We start from the raw sequence: 17,479 nt of genomic DNA on the forward strand, positions 1-17,479 counted from the left end.
AAAGCGCCCCACTACTCTTGGCTGGGGGCAAACCGGCTTCCCCTCGATGAGTAAGCGGCAACTGTGGCAATACCCCGGCGTTGTGCGGGAAAGATCTGACCACAATAAACAATGATTACTATGCCACTGCTCATGGTGGGGGGGGGGTTCTCCTTCACTTAGTTTTTCATATATAATAAGATAAAAAGTGCACGTCAGCAGGCCTGTGAGTGCTGCTCAAGGATTCTGAGTCACGATGTGCTTCGGGAGGACCATATATTCTGACTCTCTCTCTCTGTCTTTCGCTCCAGTTTCAGCGCAGAATGACAAGAAAAAGCCACATGCAACTGCGGAGCAAAGTGTTTCCATTGTGGCCACAAGATTTCAGTGAAACGCTCACCTTGATTGCAGGTCTTGCCGGTGAAGCCAGGGTGGCACTTGCACTTATTGGGTCCCACGCAGTCTCCGTGCTTGCAGCCCGGCTGGCACACGGCTGTTCAGGGAGGATTCAAAGAAGAAGAGGCAGATCAGTGCAGCGCCCAGGCAGACGTCTCGTACCAGATCAGGATGACAAAGCACTTAATCCTACAGAACTCTTTCCTGACTTCCACAACCCCTTGGCCGTAAATGATCAGCTTGCTCCACATTACAGCATTAAGACGGCATGATGCCTCATTCATATAGGAAATGTGTTTGTTTCTCCGTGTGTGTGACAGCGTAATGATAATAACGCTGGGAGCCATTTTCAGCTAGTGAGATTATATATATATATATTTTATTATTTTCAAAGTGCCCATAGATGAGTATTGGGAAAATTGTGTTGTGCCTACAGATATTAAATCATTTTAAGACTATATGATATAAATGAGAAGTTTGACCTTTAAACACCAATAAGTGATTGAATTCTCGTTTTTAAAATGCAGCACTGATAGTAACACTGGCATGCAGCCAGCAAGAATTACCTAGTCGAATAATATTTCCCCCCTCAGACTGATGATGAAACAATTAGAGCGCCAAAATAGTAAGATTATAATTAGTGCCTCTGTGAGAATCTGAGTCCTATTGTGCGCGGAGGGCGATATTTCGAGCGCGGGCAGAGACGTGGGAGCGGCGCGGCTTCACTGACTTCTACGTGTTCTGTCTCGGTGAGCTGGAGGCCTGCCCTGCTTATCAGACATGCTTACTGCAGCTTGCTGCAGTAAGCATGTCTGATACATGGGGCCTCAGCCAAGTGTTACTAATTTTCATTAAAAGCTTCATTAATTCTGTCATAATACAGCGCAATCAGAGGACTTAATTATCACTTTGGTGGAAGAAGAGGCAGTGTGTGTGTGTGTCTGTGTGTGTGTGTGTCTGTGTGTGTGTGTGTGTGTGTGTGTTTGGAAGAGAAAGACCCGGAGAGAGCTGGTGGAGAGTGCTTGTCACAGCAGCGAGTTTGTCGTGTACTGAAAGGTGTGGTGGGGAAGTAAGTTGTTTTTTTTGCGGGGATACAGCTGTAGGGTTCATCATATTGTTGTTTCAGCGATGCCGTATATGATACAGTCAAACAACCATCTTGATAAATGACCTCCAACGTGGAGGTTTTGCTTTTTTCGCTGCCTGCCTCATGTTCGTTGTGAACTGCAGTTCAATTTGGTGGCAAGGCCATGTGTTGGCGTGGATGTTGTTTTTGGGGTATGTGTGAAGACAAATGATGACAGAGGAAGTCCAGTTTAAAAAAGTGAATCCATGATCAATACGTCTATGATTTTTTGAGGAGGCTAAAACAGTGCGAGAGTGGTTTAAACACTGAAAGACAAGAGTCTGGGAAGATCTACGTTAACGTTTGCGGGTTAAACTGGTAGAATGACACCTGAGCACAGTCTTACTTTGTGGTGTGGATGGTACCAATATACTGCACTTTATATTTCTGCGTATTTGCAACTCCGTTTCAGGTCCACTGAGTCGCGCAGCCTCGCTGGAATTATCACTCTCTGAGTGCTTTCTGTTTTTTAACCATTTTTATGAATGCTAGAAATAATGTGAACGCTGATTCAACACGTTGACACATAACAAGGACACCTGATAGAGCTGAAGAAGAAGGAGCTGAATTTAAGCCTCTGTATATGAAATATTAAGACTGAAGTTACAACCTCAGACGTTTCCATTTATACACGTTCGGCTCGCAGGGGCAGCCGGGGCTGTGCGGGAGGGAACAACTCAAGCTCCTCGGGTTTCAGCCTGTAACACTGATCAAACCCGAATTCACAGGCAAAGGAATGAGATGAATCCCGAACTGGAGTAGATAGCATCCCCAGACTCATTCCACTTTATTAGGCTATGTAATCAAATAGGAAGAAAGCTCCGTTGCTCCACGTGGGGAAGCCTGTGATATGAGCCACGGTGTTAACACGCTGAGTTCACATTAAAAATGGCCCAATTTGTTGAAGGCAAGGAGGGAGAGCCTTTTGTTTCCCTCCTACATGGGGGCGGGGGGGGGGGGGGGGGGGGGGGGGGTTGATTAGCAGGATCTGAGGCGGCCATCAACAGGCTGCGCCTCTGGGGGAGTTTTGGAGCCTCTGGCCTGGCAGAGACATCAAGGAAACGGCCAGCGTTCATTAACCACACCAGAGGACACGGAGGCTCTAAAAATGTCCGCACCAGCTGGACGGCCAAACATAGCAACATACGACCCTTTGCTCCGTGATCAGCTTCAAAACATGCAGAGTGATGACACACTTTCACTCTGATTTACATCGGCCGTTCTTCTGGGCACCAGGCGCCTGGTACTGATGCAGACTCTTTGGATTTATTGTTAATTTGTGAACGTCTGATTAGAAATGCAAAGGAAACGTTATTATACTGATACTGCGTATGGATTCTTATTCTAGTTTAATGCATTGCTTCAAAGTTAGATGGGAAAATCCTCACATAGTTAAATACCAGTTGCATCAATCTTCTAATGATTATTTCTCTATGGGTTGATTTTCTGTAATGTACCAGTTTAAAATGAAATATAAAGAAATGATTTTCACGGGTTACAGGGATGAAGGGGGTGTTTGACAAACACCAGGTACTTACAGGGGTTATGATTTATTTATTTATTTGCTTACCTATTATTTATTATTTCTTTGTCTATCTTTCTCTTTTATGTAAATAATAATGTATATTTGTAGGTATTTGATTTTGGGAATATGCGAGTTGATATATGTGTATATATATGTGCTTATATGTTTGTATGTGTACATGTGTATATATTTATGTTTGTATATGACAATATAAGAAAACTAGACAATAGGATTAAGATATATGAAATTGGTAATGAATTTATTTTTATTGAATTTTAAAAAAAATATTTTGATAAGGATAACTATATTAATAATGAATTTAGAGATAAAGATACAAATTATATTAACTAAAGTATAGATTTCAATCAATAAGGAAGCTGATTAATTATTAATTATAGATGAATTACTTGGGGAGAAGGGGTGAGATTGAATAAGTTTTTCTTCTTCTCACCCCTTTGTAAAGCAGCAAGTGTTGGACAGTTTATTTTTGCTTTATGCTGTTATTGTTTGTGAATATCACTCTTCTATATCTGTCCACTTGTTTCATTATTTTCTTTCGTTGTTTTTTTATATTTTTTTTTCTTTACATGTTCAGAATAAACACATTTTCAATTCAATTCAATTCAATTCAATTCAATTCAATTCAATTCAATTCAATTCAATTCAATTCAATTCAATTCAATTCAATTCAATTCAATACCTTTTCAAGTTCCGGAGACCAAAGTAATATGTTTAAATTTCTTGTTTTAACCCCCCAAAACATATTCAGTTGACGATCACAAAAAAAACAACAACAAAAAACAGAGAAAAGCACATTTCTAACATTTGAGACACAGGAACCAGAGGATACAACACGGGAACTAGGACAAATGACGAATATTTGATAATTAGTATTGGTCAGCTGATTAAATGATCAGCATGGAGATAGCAAACAGACCTCGTAGTGTTTGGATTAGTTTGATCTTTTTGCACGGAGTTTCAAAAGTGACAATGCCACTGATCCACATGTTGGTGTCAGGGAGAATATGTCATCTGGTTAAGTATGACAGCATTGTCATTCTCAACCTAACCGACCCCGATCAAGGTTTCCGTGCACTTATGTATGTGGGGCCTCTCCAACCACACTAAATACAGATGGATTTATTACACATTGATGCGTTAATTAAAAAAACATTATGGATTCCAGCATTTGCATTCCAAGGGGTCGAGAGGGGAAGTTGAATCTTAACGAGCCGCTAAAGAACTTCAGCATAATTCACGTCGGACGTGTCTTCAGGTGCAAACCAGGTCTGCAGAGCGTAAAGCTGTTTGCATGGATCTGTGGCCAGAGGGGAGGAGGTGGTTGCTGCCAAGGGGTGTGAGGTGTTGGGGTTGCTGGGCTCGGCTCTATAAATAAGTGAGTGGGCCCATGGATTCGGAGGATGTGCCCCCCGAGCAATACATGTCTGGCAAGATTATTTCAAGAAGCATGTGAAGCTAACCTTGGGGCTGGCACCTTATCCCGACTACTCTGTGAGTTAAGGCGAAGAGAGCTGCAAAACAAATAGCCAAACAAAACAAAGGTTGCAGGAGCTGTTAAGTCTTTTAAAAAAAAAAAAAAAAAAAATGAAAAAAAAAGAATGAAACATGATGTTAGAGGGCAGAGACTGGTCACTTTGACAAGCAAACATTCCTGGAAAAAAACAAAAACAAGAAAAAAACACAAACAAACACTCACACAGTCTGGAGTTCTGGAGTCACACACATTCCCAGTTGCCCCGGGAGCAAATGTGCATTTTTCAATGTATTTACAATTGAGTTTTAATAATTAAGATGACGTCTGACTCGAACCACTGTCTCCATGGGGGCTTCTCTTTTTCTCTCTAAAGTAGTTTCCTCTGAAACACTGTTAAACGGTGAAAATCACAACACTGCACGGGAAGGTGGAAATACCACCATTACCATTGAGTGAAATCATGGTCCTGGTTTCTTCTATATGAAAATAAATGCTGCAGCTGCCCGACTGTGACCAAACTGCCCCGTTTCTCTAGGGATCTGCGTTTTAAATCAGTTTTCAGAGCCTTCAAGGCCAAAATTGTGTCAAATAATTCCGAACATGTGCCTTTTATCTCTGCATACATTTCCTCAAATTTTTTTTTTTTCCTTTTACAAGGAAACCCTTCCATTGAGTTTTCACCTTATAACCTCAAACAGATGAAAAGGAACACTTTCAGTCGGGCCCTTTACAGCCCAGTGGAAAGAAAGTAGGGGTAGACGAGGAAATCGCACAGACAATCACGATAAAGTGAATTACCTAAACCGAGGTATCACTTTTCTGCTTCTCATCGCTCACTTGTTAGCTCACATTACCAATTCAGGAGTCCGGCCTTAATCCTGTCCACTCCGTTTGTAGAAACAAAGACTCCACACAATCGCACTAAATCCAGGTCTCCATGGACTCGTACATTCACCGGGACCCTCCGAGGGAAATTATAGTGTGTGAACTATTTAATATGGGGGTGACATTCAACCCAGTTCCTTTTCAATGGAGATAAAGTCAATGCATGTCTTTCCAAGTCGCTCGAGGAGATTCGAGATAAAGTTTTTTTCTATGTGGAATCACAAATCTTTATATTTAAACCGCAAGTCAGTTGCACGTTATATTGCATGCAAATCAATGCACGTTTCCATTTACTAATATTATGCAAATATCAGGAGTTGGTTTATTGAGATAAAAAGCTGGTGGGACAATTCTTCCTAGACCTGCTGTTTTTGTCTACCAATATTCTTTTGCGGAGTGGAAACTTCAGTGGACATTTAAGTGTCACATGCATCATGTACGTCATCTTGCATCTGCTCGGTCTTTTTGCCATTTGGCACTTTGCGACACGCCGCTTCAATTGATACACCAAATTTTTCACCTCAGCCGAGCGTAAAAAAAGCCCAAATTGAAAATGCACATGAAAACGGCTGAATGGAAACCGACCGTCTCGATCCATATTGTGGGGTTTGAACGACGTGGACGTTTATCAGTGAAAGACATTTCAAGTTGGGCTGCGGGAGGTGTAAGATCCAGGGGGTGACTCGTGGTGAGGGCAAAATGTCAGGATATCTCCCTGCTGCTGAACTGACTTTAGGAGGGAAGATCACCGATACATTCATTTGGTTAAACCAAATCAAATGGTGGTAACGGTTTGGGAAAGATTGTGGTTTAATTAAAAAATAGAAACACCATTTGCAGGCCTGTGACTGGACACAGATTTCTGTTTCCTGCCTGGAAGATGGAGGCACTGCATCAAAATCCACCACCCCCACCTTCACAACCCGAGGATATTCTCTGCCAAAGTCCACTCGGGTCAGAGTAACATATACATTTCATCATGAGGGGCTGTAAGCAAGGCTCTGCGCACGAGTCCATATACCCTGTGCCCATCAGTGCACCAACTCTCCTACAAGGGCATCAACTGTACATGCGTTCCTCCAAGCAGACTGGAAGGAAGTATAACAAGAATGACTACACGTCCATGTCCGTGTAAGATTCAATAGAGGCTTTATTCTCCACCTTGCTACAGGACAAACGACTGCCTGCACTGACACTGCATGTTGGCATAGGCCTGAAGTGAGCCGGAGAATTATCCAATATGAGCTGTATAATTACGATTCTCCAGTCAGTTCCTAAACATGTCCTCTTATGACTACCTGTCATCTTGGTATTTGTAGAAAAACCTCAAACACTTTTGCTTATCCAGACAAGTAATATGGGGGAAAAGAATTGCTTCAAATTACAGCAGGACTGTTTACAACCTGTTTGACCTGACTGACATCAAATGTAATAAACGATCAGGATACTAAGACTTAGTGGTAGCAACTTGTTGATTACACAGTAAATCATCATCATCATCATCATCATCATCACGAGCCGAAGGAATGAAAGGTAAAGGATCGCTCTAAACTCTATAACACTGGAAATACCCTTAGACATGCAAATGCTGAACAAATGCTCAAATGCTCACAGTGGCAGTAAAATGTTCTTGATGGCAGCTGGTTAGAATAAGTAGCTTCAAGTGTGTCTGCGCCTGCCTGATGACCTGTCTCGAGTCTACTATAAATCGAAAGCTCTGCTCTCCCTTTTCTCCATCTGCCAGATTTCCTCACTTGTCTCGCTCTTCCCCCTCCGCTGGCAGCAGTTCTCTCTAACCCCTCCCAACCATTTCCCTTACACCTCAGGATTTCGACTCTCTCCTGCCTTAAGTGCTTTCTTTCCTCTCCCCCTCGCACTTTTCCATTTTGGGAGCTTTAAAAAAAAAAAACAACCAAAACTCAAGGTTGATCCTTTTTCTCATTCTTTGAGAGAAGTAGCACAAACTTATCGCTGAGCTCCGTGGCTGAGAGAGCCGCAATCCTATAGCTCCAATCTAATCTCCTCTATCACCACGAAAATGTACCATGACCTGAAATCTGTGATGACTGCATCCTCTCTCTCCTTCTCTCTCTCTCTCTCACTCACACACACACTCACACACACACACACACACACACACACACACACACACACACACACACACACACACACACACACACACACACACACACACACACACACACACACACACACACACACACACACACACACACACACACACACACACACACACACACACACACACACACACACACGCGCGCGATGATTACAATCGGCCTCTTTCCTCCAAGGTTTAAATCGGCACCTCACTGACTAGATGGAATACTGATTGTAGTCTCACGTGAGCAGGTTTGAGCCGCGCTCACAGTCGGGAGCGTTTAGAGGCATTAGGGCAGCAACTCTCCAGGTGACGCAACTCTCGGAGCATCTTTTTGTTTTGTTGGGTTAACAGGGGAGTAGCAGGTTGATTTTGTGGTTCAATCCAAAAATGAGCTGATATTTCTGGTTCAACAGGGAACATGTGGGACTCCAGAACAACAAAGAAAACATGTTCACACACTGCTTCTTGGGTGGTCGAGTAATTGCAGACATCACTTTTTTTTGAATGTATTTATCATGAGATAAACGCTGACTCTGGTGTGTTATCACTCCTGATGTTGAAAACCAAAACAATGATTGACTTGTGGAAGTGTAACTAGGCCCCTGCCTGTGCTCAGTGCTGCGGCGACTTCCATCAATGTTTACATGTAGGTGGGTGAAATATAACCTTATGAATCTCGTCTTGCCCCATACGCCTCTGTGTTATTCTTTAATTTCGTCCTCGTCCAAAGCACACATCTATTCCACTTTGAATGTTCTGAGCACGGGGCGCCGTCAAGGCAGATAGCCCAGGACTGATGCACTGGGAGGTATTGGGCATCGAGATGGCTCACTCCTGCCAGAATTACTGCTGAATCTGGCCCCATGTTCAAACAAACAGTATCAAATGATGCAATAGAGCTGTCGGAGGAAAACAGAGATGCTATTGCCTAAATCAGTGCAGCACAGCCACAGACTGTAGTTGGAGTGTCAGAGCCTTGTGAAAAGGTGGTTCTCTGGCCAACTATTGCAACTCCCCACCTCTAATTACCAACCATGAAATCAACCCCTCCTCAGAAGGCCTGCCCCATACACCATTAGCATAACTTGTTGTTTTTTTCTGTTCCGAGTGTGTATGTGAGAATAAAATTATCATATTTTGTGTCTAACAGACGCCGAGCGAGAGGTGGATGAAAAGCAGATTTGCCTTGCACAAACCTTGGGGTAATCTGGCCGAGCTAAAGGAAATACAAAGCACCGGGGCCATGAGCTCAAGTAATACTGTTTCTCCAGAATCACATTAGAAATTGTGCGGTGCACGCCAACGTCAGGTGAAAAGACGCCATTCTGCCGCCTTTGAATGGAATTGGAGTTTTAAAAAAATAGCGGCTGAAGCGAGCACATTCAGCATCTCTCAGATGCAGCGGCGCAGACCTTTGGACCCAATAAGCAGTGTGTGACATATTTTTTGCAAAAATAAATGAATAAAAATACAATGAGTTAAACAAAAGGTCAGTTATGGCACGGCATGATGAGCTTTCAACAGATAAAAGACATGAATCAAAATTGATCATTTTAGCAATGAAAAACACAAAATGAGTGGATTAATAAACATTATTTATAACAAGCAACAATACGTAGCCCGATCAAACATGCACAGTTATGAGCCTTTTTATTCCTCTTCCACTACAGGGGCTTAACTACCTGTGACCACGAGCTTCCAACAACCCGAACTCGTAAGGTTTTGTTGCATTTGCCAATCAACATGTCTGCTGATCAATATCGTGTTTGTTTAATTTGTGGAATAGTGTGAGCTTCAAATTTATACTTGAGGACAGAGTCACACTGTTTCCCCTCCTTTGCCTCGTCTTTTTCAGCCAATTTGCCGCTGGCCGTAGCTTCACATTTCTCAGAGAGATATGGAAGTGGTATTGATTTTTTATCATCTCATTCTTTACATGGAGTCAAACTGTCCCCGAAATGTTCAGCCATACTTTCAAATTGCGGGTTTGCAAAGTTCCTGCAGTGGAAAAGGTTCTATTTGTGCTTTACACCGCTTCCTCATTAAACCTCCACCGCAAAGCAGCAGCAGCAGCTATACCATGACACCCAGCCATGCAGGGGACGAGGCATTTGAGAGGCAACAGGCAAGAACGCCATGTTAATATATTCACACCTCCCCGGGTCGCGTTACAGGAGAGCTTACGCAATGTAAATATGTCGAAAATGTGACGTGTCAATGCTTCTTACAGTTAATGTGTTACACACGTGCGGCGCTGTGATAATAACATCAGGACACGTCCTGTGACTCCTCAAAGTAGCGCTGCTGAATACACGAGTGGAGGTATGTACACCTGACGGGGCCGTAAGATTGTCTGCACGCCGCCGTTCCTATTTTTCTTGTTGTGGCAGTGTTAGCCCACTTGGTGTTGCTCAGCGGTTTTATCCATAATCAATCTCATATTTACCCTTGAATGTGTCCGCCTGCAGCTTCGGTCTCTCCCTCATTATGGCCGCACACATTGTGAATATTTATGTCCGCCCGTCCTCAATTCAACCAGCCACCGCCATCAATTTCTTGTCAAATACCGTCCCAGATGCAATGCCCCATTAGCTGTATGCGTTTCCGTTGTGAAAAAACGTGCATGTACTCGTGTGTGTGTGTTTCCCCCGAGCCTTTATCGTTTTCAAGCATCTCATCTGTCTAACGGCATCTCGGACCCCCGGCGTGAAACCTCGCGACCTTGTTAGCCCTGTTCGCCCCCCGGCAGCAGCAGCAGGCATGGTGGCACTCACGCTGGCAGTGGCCCCAGGAGCGGCGGGTCCATCCCCAGCAGCAGTCCACCCTGGGCCCGTATCGACACAGGCCGTTGGACGAGGCCATCTGCCGTGGCCACCTGTGCGGGGAGGACATAATTAGTTTGCAGCCAATTAAAACGTCTCGATGAAAGGCAGGGGTCTTTTCAATGTTGACCGGAGAGAGGCTTCAAAAGTTCTCCCAAAATGTATTTGATTTCCCCGCCGCAGAGAGAGGGCTGTGGCATAAAGTGTAACCACGAAATGTTTTCTTTTTGATGAAATAAAGGTAAATTCCTTTAACCCGTTTGTAGTTTATTTCTCTGAATTGATAGGATGGATAGCGCATGTTGTACGTTGAATAGATTGTAAAGCCAGAACTCTGTCACATGTACTGTTCTTAAGTATACGAGGAAAAAGCTCAAATCGCTCCGTTCTAGAAATAGATGCAAAACAGCACGAGAATATGTTTCTCTGAAATGTCAGAAAAGTGTTCCAATTTCAGTTTCACCATCTCATTACAGACTTGCAAAAGAAATTAGAAGTAATTCACTGCCAGTAAGTTTCCTATCTCCATCTAGCATCACACAATTGGAAGGCGGTGGAAGATAATAACTTTCATCCCTGCTACATAGAAAACAGCTAGGTGGTCATTTCCCGAAAACTGAAATTCCTCTCAGAGAAATTGCAGCTGGATGTTTTTGTTAAACCATGTTCTATTCTGCTCAGAGCGAGAAATAGCTTCTTGGCAGACAGTGCATGTGGATTACCTTTTTATCTGCACCGAGGCCTACCACATATTTATAGAGAGAATAGGGTGAAGGAATGAGTCCATTTAAGGATACTGATGAAAATCTGAGCCTACTGCATACTTTCAGAGCGTGGCTCCGAGATTTTACCTCAAATCTAGCGAGACAGGCCGTGGGGGAGAGTTTTTCTACGGTACCTTAAAGAAAACTATCTATCTCCTTAAGCGCTGAGACTACACTTTCTCTCCATCATTATAAAAGGTCTTGAGGACATGAATTTAAACTAGATGCCCTGAGCAGAGATGGCCGATTTTGAGCGGCACAGAGGTGCTGCAAACAGTGTAATCCAGTTCCCAAACAAAGAAGTCCTCTTGACATACGTCCTTTTGCAACACAAGAAAAGCCTTCCTCTGTGCCTGAATGCGAGAGTGAGGAGTGTTGCTCGGTATTCGAGGCACATCCTATGCCGCTATCCCTGCCTTGTTAGTGTCTCGATGTCAAGATGAGGAAATGCTAATGCTTGCCCCCGCTGCCAATCACCTCATTGGGAACCCCCCCACCCCCCCCGATGGATGCTAAGTGAGAGTGGCAGATCCGGGGAAAATGTTTGTCTGCTGCCTGGCAAGCAGGAAGGCAGCGAGGCAGGGACACACTCCGAGCACACAGGAGAAAGGAAAGGAAAGGAGCCACGTTTAGACACTACCATCCCTGCGAGTAACACACACACACACACACACACATGAACAAACATGGTAACTTGCTGTCCCTCCATACTGTACATTGGGACATTACCCAAAACGATAACGTCTCCGCACGGCACAGAATTCACTTCATTTTGAAGGTGACGCCTTCAAGAGCATCTGACAACCTCCATTTAAATCTCTTGAGTTCGTTCATCATGAGGTAATTGTCATCTCAGAATATACAGAGGCCTCATGTGGGGAAGAGTTGACGCCGCTCATGGGTGCACCTGCTCCTACTCAAATAAATGGCCTCACATTCCTTTGCAGTTAAATTACTTTGTGCAATTATCACCGCACACGCTTGGTAGACGGCTTCGCACTGCAGGTGCAGAATCCACCGTCACGTTTATCAGCTTTCTAAAGATGGTGAGGGGTTAGATAGATATTTTCTTCAGGCGGCGCTCCATCTACCTGTAAAAGAATAGCCACAAGGGTAAGTTTGGTCTTCTTTACATACTCAGTGAAATGGCCTTGAATATAATCTCTTATCAAATGAGAGCACAGTCATTAATACCAGAGTCTGCCACAGATATACAGTATTTATAATCTAGAAATAGTAACTTCTCAGACAGAGATTAAGTGGTGTTCAGCACACATCCCGTTCTGGGATTTCTTCCATCGAGAAGTTGATTTTCATTTCTGTGTGCAACAATTAAAAAAAAAAAAGGGAGAAGCAAATTGTAAAACTAACACGCTTGTTGTTCTGCCACCTCTTCTTTTCTCAGCCGCTTGAAGTCTCTCTGATGCCACCAGATGCTTTTGAAAATCACATCTAACAGTCGTGTTTGCCAGATGTTGTTTGGAGCCAGTGAACGCAGCTAATTGGCTTCAACTTCATGTGACTTGCCAAAGCGGCCGTCTCGTTCGACTGGGGCACTTGGGAGTTATGTGGTGGAAATGTCCTCATTTTAATATCATTAGCATTGTTTAGTCCACCCATATGTCGATTCATCAAACAGCTGACTGACACAATGTATGTACTGTGCATCTCTTTTTATACAGTTGATTAATCATTAAAGAACCAAAGATTCGCTAGTTCCTGTGGTTCAGATGTGATTAATTACACATTTTCTCTCAGACAGTGAATTGATTATTGTTTGTTTTAAACCGTTGGTGTAACACAACAACAACTCTGTTCTAGGAATCGTATCCCCATTTCCGACAGAAATTAATTATCAGTCACAGCTAAATTTATTTGTGCATGGATATCCAAAAGATATTGAGGTCATTGAAATGCAGCAGTGAATAATAATGTGCAAGAGTTGATATTGTGTTTTGCCCTGATGATTATAACACACTTTGTTTCATGTTTAAGGATCAGAAGGACGTGACATGTGACTGTCAGCACATCATTTGAGTTAATAAGAGTTGGAACTCCTTTTGGCTCCCATTGTTTGGCGGGCAGGACGCGTCCTGGGAGGATTCAAGGACCTAATGAGAGGCAACAGGTCCGGGATTATTGAATCAAACATTTCCCCTTGATGCTTTCTCCTACACACCCACACAGAGTGAATATGGAATCATGTTTCATGTTCTCGGTGCTAATTTCTGTCTCCTCCATGCTGAATTTTGGCAGCGGCGCACCGCAACGTGCTCTGAACTGGAATCTGAGGGTTTCATGTCATTTCTAAGATCAGTTTCTCTTCTCATCAATACCGCAACAGTGTCAAGTACTTATTTTTCAGCGCTCAGAACATTAAGGGCTCGTCAGTTACAACAGATCACAACAGAACGTAACGCTGACGCCGCACAAAGAGGAGGGGCTTTTTGTCCCCCGCGATATTCTACTGAGCGGGAAGCTGACATGTCAAATGGAAGTTCATATAACACCTATATCTGTTTCCCTGAGGTGCACAGCCAAGGATCTTCCAGCAGAACCTGAGAGATGGATGGTTTGGGAAACCATCCTTCTTCCATTGTTTAAACACAGATACAGAGCCGGCCCATCTTCCCCGTCCGACGGCGAAGAGCAGTGAGTCCGTCGCTCACGGGGGAGCAGTGTGGGGTGTAGCATGCCAATCAGAAGCATGAAGGTGCAGCCCTCAGTCAGAGCGATGACAATTGAAACTATCAATCTATCAACCATCCAAGAACCCATACCGGGGCATGCAAAGCCTTGTGGTCTTCTCCAAAAACCCCCACAGCTTTTGATTGCTCGGCGTGTCGCTCCCTGGGTGAGAGACATGCTCAGACCTGCAGAGCCTGAGCTTGTGGAGTCATAAGGTGGCCGCTGTGCTCATGACGCACCTCGGCTGCACGCGCCGCCGGATCTCCGCGCGCACACGCGCATAAACACACAGCCTAGCGCGGGATTTTGACAAAATATCAGTGGTAAAGACTTTGAGTTTAAAAATCATCTGACCTTTTTAAAGAAACAAGACATACAGTGAAAAGGTTTTCACTGAGTGGCCAGAAAGCTAATGACACCTGTATGATGTAATGCAGTGCAACACTGAACTAATGTCTTTCTGAAGCAGGGATTTGTGTGGTGACTCAATTCTGTGCCGCGGGCTGTCAGTTGAAATCATGCCACACAGGTGTGCATCATATTGAACTATGATGCACTACAATATATTCTGCGTCACATTTTAATACGACAAAGTGCTTTTGTCCAGAGCTACGTAGGAAAAAAGAGCCGATGTACCTTAAAACAAAGAGCTGAGAGCTCGTTCCCTGCTACGCCACAAGTGCTCACAGGAGGATCTTCTTTAAGGGACGAGACGTCCGTAAGCACGAACATTAGAGCAGCAAATGAGTCGCTCAGTTGAATTACGTCTGCTATGATAAATCAATGTGGTGAGCTGGTTCAGATTTGAGGGTTCGCTCTGCGACACAGAGTGTCACACGGTGAATTCAATGTCTTTAGTTCCTGGGCTGTTGGTCGGAGAAAAAACAAGCACAACAGCAGATATTGATGCGGGCCTGGAGAAATTAGTTAGAAATCGGATAATCAATACTGAAAATAATTGTTAGTTGCAGCTCCCACTAGCCGGGCAATGTCAATGATGATGGGCAGTGATTCCATCAATGTGGGATCCCAAAAACACGGCCCACAGCCTTGCGAATGACCACGGAATCAACTGTGACGAATCATTGACCACAGTTGATATTGAATAGTTATTAGGTATAACGGAGGAGATGAAGTGTCTGGTCACAGGGTGCATTGTGCAGCAGGCTCAGACCAGGAACCAGCAATTCTCTTTCTTTGTATAAAGGACACAACGTGTCTATGCCTGTAGACATTAGTTACACATACATACTTCATTTAACATGACTGAAGACTTGGCCGTCTGCAAAACAACGCTCTGAGTGTCTATGTGTCGATTTGCTCCTTCAGCGTCAAACTAAATCACAGGCAGGGCAGTTGTGTTGGTTTGAAACGCACGCCACTTATTAAAGTCAACGCCTCTTGTTGAGTGAGGTGCTCTACGTCCTAACGAGTCAACGCTGAACCGTCAGTCAGTGGAGGCTTTCAGAAAACCTGTGAATCTTGTCTGTGACTTGTGATAAAGATGTTGATACACTCTTTGTTTTAAATTATTTTTCCAAATTCAAGCTGTCTGTTACAGACAACAGTGTTTCCGCGCTCATTCTCAAAGCCAAAATTACCTGGCCCCGGTCCACGACTTTGGATTATTACCGAGGAGGTCTGGTATGTGCTGCTTGGCTGCGTTGGGCTTAGCAACCTAGTGACATCACCGGGGAAGCGTATCCTCTGCTGTATGTGTTTTGCCTTTTGTTTTGGAGAAGTCTTCCGTGCTACTTGACAGGAAATCGGCCGTCCGTCAGTCCTCGGCTGGGAATGAAAAATTGGCAACAGCACCGGCAGCGCAATGCTTTTAGCCACTGATTTGCGGGGGAAGCAAATTGTCTCAAGCCACGGGAGAACAAAATCATCTTGCCAATGATGCCCGTGAAGGACCCTTCAGGGCGAGATGGATAAGCCTGTTAGGAACGCTCTCTAAAAGGCAATAAGTGACGGAGACTAGGTAATAAATGGCTTTTTTTTTGCTTGGGCTCGGGGGATATTTTCTCAATGAATTAATATTGAAGCGGCGCCTCAGGGCCGAGCAAGTTTATACCCATAAAAATTGGCAAATTATGGCCACGGTGACAAGCCACTCCATCAAGCGTGGATGGTAATAATGTACAATATGCTGCGGCTAGGTTAAAGTAAATGATCATTACACAAAGGCAATGAGTGAAATAAAACTTTTAGCCCAACACATCTCATCAGGCCACGGCCTGTCACACGGACATTAGCCACGGTGAAAAATGGCCTGAATAACACTTACATACTGTGTGTGCTGGCAAATGCTCGACTCTCATGTTCCGTGGCGTGCTATTGTCTATAACCTCTCCTTATTCTCGCTCTCTCGCAGAGATACATTTACTTTCTCGCTGAAACCTTTGATTCAGCATGAAATTGAATTTAAGGGGCTGAGGTGCATGGGAAAATGTCGAAAGAAATAACGTCCGAGGGGGCCATTTTTGAAATACATGCACACCATTTCAATGTACTAGTTCAATAGGAGTTACCTCGGCAATCTTCAAAGTTTGTTTCATTCACTTGAAGATCGCTGACCATGAGAGAGGACTCGGCTGTGGGACTCTCGCAGAGATACACGAGGACAAGTAAAGTGTACACACACTTGGTTGCATTCTCTGTTGGAGGAGATTTGGCAGCGGGACTCTGAGGAACTCTCTCACAGTCTGGATGGACTTCAGTCCCAATTTCCCTCTGAGCTCTAATCCATCTCAGTACATCACACAATAAGAGGTGGAGTAAATCCATTTTGACTATAGGTCCTTAACAAATAGTCCTATGGGAGCAATCTGCAATGAACATGACTGATATACAACTAGACAATAAATTAAAAAAAAACATATGCTTCTTAAATTCTTGCTTGGGACAGACCTCCATTAAAACTTGGATTTATTATGAATGGTTGAAAAAAAATTTTTTTTAAAAACATAATAAAAAAAGGGCACCCATCAATCATCGTGTTCAACTGCCGCAGCCTATAGGCAGATGGAAATCTCGGACCCGTGCATTCTTCGGGGTCTGGCACGTCTCCCCCACCTCTGTCTACACATACTTCATCGGATTCGTGTTCGAACACGAACCACCGGGCAACGTGCTGTCACATCACTTTATTATCCGCCTGCACATAAACTTCAGACAAACACGGCTCACACTGTGCGCGCAGAGGCGCGGGACACCTTGGACTGGGACTACGGCGGTTTCCATTGAACTTCAAGTTGAGAGCAATCGACCAGAACGAAGATGAACCGGTGCGTAAATCAGTGCCCAGAGCGCACATGGTTTCCAAGGAGTAATGAGTTCTGAGTCGGATCCAAACTGCGCGACACAGTTTGGAGATCTTAAAGTTCACAACCACTCCGCTCAGAGTGTTGAAGAAGCATCACTCGTGAACATCACACACATCCACCAGCACGAAGAGTGCGAGGATCAAATCGTGGCCCGACTCCTCACCAAAACTCTGTGTCACTACACAAAAGGCACCCAGTGAACCCTCGTGCGTCATTTACCTGCCATCGAAGTCCGCGCTCGCTCCAAAGCAGCAGCAGCCGCACAACAACACCAACTTTGTCCATAATTCCATGATCCCGAGTGTCGGACGCGCCCGCGCCGCTCGCCTTCTCTCCGTAATCCAAAAAACG

At 44.1% G+C, this 17,479-nt stretch overlaps 1 protein-coding gene across 6 annotated transcripts in view; it reads right to left on the reverse strand.

Moving 5' to 3' along the window:
• The window catches only part of npnta (nephronectin a), a 42,956-nt gene extending 25,477 nt beyond the window's left edge, over positions 1-17,479 (reverse strand). For 3 of the 6 annotated variants that reach the window (XM_035636624.2, XM_035636620.2, XM_035636619.2), the window contains exons 1-4: positions 17,348-17,479; positions 10,303-10,403; positions 4,508-4,558; positions 380-472 (exon numbers count right to left, since the gene is read on the reverse strand). In XM_035636624.2, the coding sequence (XP_035492517.1) occupies positions 380-472; positions 4,508-4,558; positions 10,303-10,403; positions 17,348-17,421 (319 nt within the window). In that variant the 5' untranslated portion in view covers positions 17,422-17,479. The remainder of the gene's footprint in view (positions 1-379; positions 473-4,507; positions 4,559-10,302; positions 10,404-17,347) is intronic. The other 3 variants (XM_035636625.2, XM_035636622.2, XM_035636621.2) reach the window with 1 other exon arrangement.

This window comes from Scophthalmus maximus, chromosome 8, assembly GCF_022379125.1.
Source record: "Scophthalmus maximus strain ysfricsl-2021 chromosome 8, ASM2237912v1, whole genome shotgun sequence".
NCBI lineage: Eukaryota > Metazoa > Chordata > Actinopteri > Pleuronectiformes > Scophthalmidae > Scophthalmus > Scophthalmus maximus.